The 4,726-nt window shown below is 39.7% G+C and overlaps 1 protein-coding gene across 1 annotated transcript; it reads left to right on the top strand.

The window, feature by feature from the left end:
• Positions 1-947: 947 nt before the first annotated feature.
• On the top strand, positions 948-1,256 carry LOC131938107 (DNA-binding protein HEXBP-like). Its single transcript, XM_059296003.1, has one exon. The coding sequence runs from the start codon at positions 948-950 to the stop codon at positions 1,254-1,256; it is 309 nt and encodes a 102-aa protein (XP_059151986.1).
• The last annotated feature ends 3,470 nt before the right edge of the window (positions 1,257-4,726 follow it).

The raw sequence follows: 4,726 nt of genomic DNA, 5'->3' as shown, positions 1-4,726 counted from the left end.
GAACTAGGATTTTAGCTAACCTGGCTGAAAATAATTGTTCAAAAGAAACAAAAATGAGTGCCGAGCAAACAAAGAAGCTGCGTGAATAGGGGCAAAGTTTAGATTATAGGGGTGAAGAACTAGAAACATGGGTAAGGGGACAATTAAGGTTACTAGAAAAATTATCCCTGATTCCCACTGAATTGGAAGCTTCAAAATTAGAAGTAGAGAAGGCTAAAGCCCAAACTGCAGATCTAGATAGAATTAGGGTACAGGCTGAGGAGCAAATGAAACTAAACGTAGCAAGGGTCATAATGAAGGTTGAAGAACAGGCTAGAGGAAGCATGGAACAAATGAAATTGGATTACCAAGCAAAACTTGAATCGGACCAATTAGGAATTACTAAGACAGCAATTAACATGGACAGGACCCATACTAGTGATGCAAATATATTGGGGAAAATACCTAAATTTGATGAGTATAGAGATAATCTTGACTCTTATATTAAACGATTTGAGACCATAGCGAAAACCACCAACATTCATGAGTCTCAATGGGGCACACACCTACTAATGCTGATCGGAGGGAAGGGTTTGGATGCCTGCCAGTGCCTAAATGAGGAGGAAATGAAGAATTATCGGACCTTGAAACAGACACTATTGGAATTTTACCATTTGACCGAGGAGACGTATCGAATTAAATTTCAGGACTTACTCCCTGAGAATAATGAGGACTTCAAAATATACAGCAACAACATCAGGACAGCTTTCGATAAGTGGTTCGAAGCATCCGGGCTGGAGCCGACTATGCAAAATTTAAAGGAATTGATCCTAGTTAATAAAGTCCTGACTTCAGTGGACAAAGGTCTGTTCAGCTAACTGCAAGAACGGAAACCTAGAACCTTGGATACTGTGACAGACCTATGTCAAAAATATCAGGCGGCTCACCCTGACAGACCCATTGGGAGAATGCAGGACCATAATATCTTTACTGCACAAGCCCAGAATGTCAACAGGGACAGATGGTCCTTTGGAGAGGGTAACCATCACATGGAGTCTAACATAAATAGAAGGAACCCTATACCAGGACAGAGATATTGTTCCCGATGTGGACAGTCAGGGCACACAACTACAAGCTGCAGATATAGAGGGGCAAATATGGACAGGACCATTCAATGTTTTGAGTGTCAGGGATTTGGTCACTTTAAGAGAGACTGTCCAAGTGGGAAGGGTGGTATGTCCTCCAGGGGGATCAATCACCTTAATAGTGGTAGATGACTATCATTGATTCTAAACAGTAGTACAAATACTAGATTGGGTACAATACAGTGCTGGGTAGGGGATAGACTTGTTAAAACACTTAGGGATACTGGAGCAAATGTTTGTGGAGTTAGAAGAAATTTTGTACAATCGCATCAATATACAGGGGGGAGAGTAAGGGTAGAAGGGTTCGGGGGAATCGTTCACTCGTGGCCCATCGCAATTATCAATATTAAGACACCTTACTTTACGGGTAGTGTTAGGGCTGCAGTCTTCACTAAAGGACCATACGATTTTATTCTGGGGAACATAAAAGGGATATCGAATCCATCTGATAACCAGATTTCAGAGTGGATGACTAGACATCACATAAACATGGTACAGACTAGGAGACAAACTAGGAAGGAAATTATAAAGGAAATGGGAGCCATGGAAATTAAGGGCGGCCTAAGCGAGAAAAAGATAAAAGAAGAATCCTCAACCGTCCAGGAATCATTGAATAATGCTAGTCTGTGGACTCCTACACAATTTCAAGAGGAACAGAGAAAAGACCAGAGTTTAGAAAAAATATTTAAACTAGCTAAGAAAAACTCCAGAACGTTCTCTAAAACAACAGAACATGGATTTATTTTTAAAGATAATACGTTAATGAGAATCTTTAGAGACCATACCAAGGAATACAAACAATTGGTGATACCACACAGATATAGAAACATTATACTCAGTCAGGCTCACGATCTGTGTCTTGCTGGACACATGGGTAGAAGGAAAACAAAGCAGAGAATTCAGTCAGCCTTTTATTGGCCTGGAATGGATAGGGATATATCAGAATATATACAATCTTGTAAGCTCTGCATGAACAAAACTAGGACGCCTTAGTTGGCACCTATACAGAAAACTGATTTGGTTTGCAGACCATTCGAAAAGATAGCAATAGATATCATTGGACCGTTACAACCAACGTCCGCAAGGGGACATAGGTTTGTCTTGACCGTTGTCGATCTCGCTACGAGATGGCCTGGGGCATTCCCTCTCAAAAATACAACTTCTGAGGACATTGTGAACTGTTTGATACAGGTGCTTTCAAGAACGGGATTCCCCGATACAATACTCTCTGATAGAGGACCCCAGTTCACATCAGAAATTACTAGGCAAATTTCGTGCTTGCTGGGGATCAAACAGACCTTTACATCTCCTTACCATCCCCAAAGCAATGGTATATGTGAACGCCTGAATGGCACGATTAAGACAATGATGGGGAAAATTCCTAAGGGGAATGCTAACGAATGGGACCTATATCTACCTTGCCTATTATTCGCATACAGAGAAGTGCCTCACTCTATAACTGGCTTCTCTCCATTTGAACTGGTTTTTGGTGCCAACCCAAAAGGTCCTATGGATATCATGAAATCTCTACTTGTGGATGACCGACTGAACCCTGAGATGAAGTCTACATATGAACGAGTGATAAATCTGAGACATCAAATTATTGGGTCATGTGAGATAGCTAAAGCATCCATAGAGGATAAGGCTAATCGATATAGATCTAAAATGAACGTCGGTAGACATGTAAGAAAATTTAAGGTTGGTGACCAGGTTAGGATACTACTACCCTCAAGAGAAAATAAATTACAATTGGCATGGAGGGGTCCCTATACTATTTCTAGAATAGTGGCGAATGTCGATTACGAAATAATGATCAAAGACAAAAAGAAAATTTTCCATGTTAATATACTTAGTCCTTTCCACATGAGACCCTCTGATTTAGAAGTACCGGAATATACAGCTACCATCAATTGTGCTGTGGTTAGTGAGGACACAGATCAGGATGATACTTACGAAATTCGGACGATACCCGTTAACAACGAATCTTTTCGGGACATAGACTTAAAACATATCCCTGAAGAATTCCAAGAAAGGATAGAACAGTTATTATCAAAATATCAGGAGACATTATCTGCTGTTCCCGGCAGAACCAACACAATTGAACATGAGATTAAAGTGATATCGGACACCCCCATTAAATTAAAACCATACGAGATACCCCTACATTATAGAGATCAAGTACAAAAGGAAATCAACGAACTATTGGACACAGGCACAATTGAAATGTCGGATTCGCCTTATGCTGCACCAATTGTATTGAAAAAGGAAAAAAAAATGGTGAGATTAGGCTATGCGTGGACTATAGGCAACTGAATAAAGTAACAATACCTGATGCTGAACCCATGCCTAGTCAGGAAGAGTTATTCGTAAAATTATCTCAGGCTAGAATTTTTTCTAAATTCGACTTATCAAGGGGTTATTGGCAGATTCCCATTAAGGACTCATCAAAAAAAATAAACATCCTTCATCACACCTTATGGATTATACCATTGGAACTTCATGAGTTTTGGCCTAATTAATGTACCGGCCACATTCAACAGACTCATGCGGAAGGTACTAGCTAACAACCTTGACACTGTTGCATACCTGGATGACATCTGCTTATTCTCTGATACTTGGCAAGAACATATGAAGGGGCTGGAGGCATTGTTAAAAACCTTAAGACAACATGGATTCAAATTTCAAATTTCAAAATTCAACTTTCAAATTTATTCAAAAAAAAAAACGGTTACAATATTATTATAGGCACAAAGGCCTTTTTTCACATTGGCCGTTTAAACAAATAAAACCATGTAATAACACATAGCAGTAATATAGCACTAAAAATGTGGAATAAAGAAACAATGTTACATAGTTATAATACAAAATGAGATAAAAAAAGAGAATATAATAGATGAATGAGAAATGTTACAATGAGATGTGTCTGGCACATTAGAGAGATGTGTCTGGTACATTAGAGAGATGTGCCTGGTACATTAGAGAGATGTGTCTGGTACATTAGAGAGATGTGTCTGGTACATTAGAGAGATGTGTCTGGTACATTAGAGAGATGTGTCTGGTACAGAGATGTGTCTGGTACATTAGAGAGATGTATCTGGTACATTAGAGAGATGTGTCTGGTAGAGAGATGTGTCTGGTACATTAGAGAGATGTGTCTGGTACATTAGAGAGATGTGTCTGGTACATTAGAGAGATGTGTCTGGTACATTAGAGGGATGTGTCTGGTACATTAGAGAGATGTGTCTGGTACATTAGAGAGATGTGTCTGGTACATTAGAGGGATGTGTCTGGTACACAAGAGAGATGTGTCTGGTACATTAGAGAGATGTGTCTGGTACATTAGAGAGATGTGTCTGGTAGAGAGATGTGTCTGGTACATTAGAGAGATGTGTCTGGTACATTAGAGGGATGTGTCTGGTACATTAGAGAGATGTGTCTGGTACATTAGAGAGATGTGTCTGGTACATTAGAGAGATGTGTCTGGTAGATTAGAGAGATGTGTCTGGTACATTATAGAGATGTGTCTGGTACATTAGAGAGATGTGTCTGGTACATTAGAGAGATGTGTCTGGTACATTAGAGAGATGTGTCTGGTACATTAG

This window comes from Physella acuta, unplaced genomic scaffold (genome assembly GCF_028476545.2).
Source record: "Physella acuta isolate Inbredline_101_S28 unplaced genomic scaffold, ASM2847654v3 ptg000234l, whole genome shotgun sequence".
Classification (NCBI taxonomy): domain Eukaryota; kingdom Metazoa; phylum Mollusca; class Gastropoda; family Physidae; genus Physella; species Physella acuta.
The sequence above is the reverse complement of the archived record's forward strand: the minus strand, read 5'-3'. Positions and strand labels throughout refer to the sequence as shown.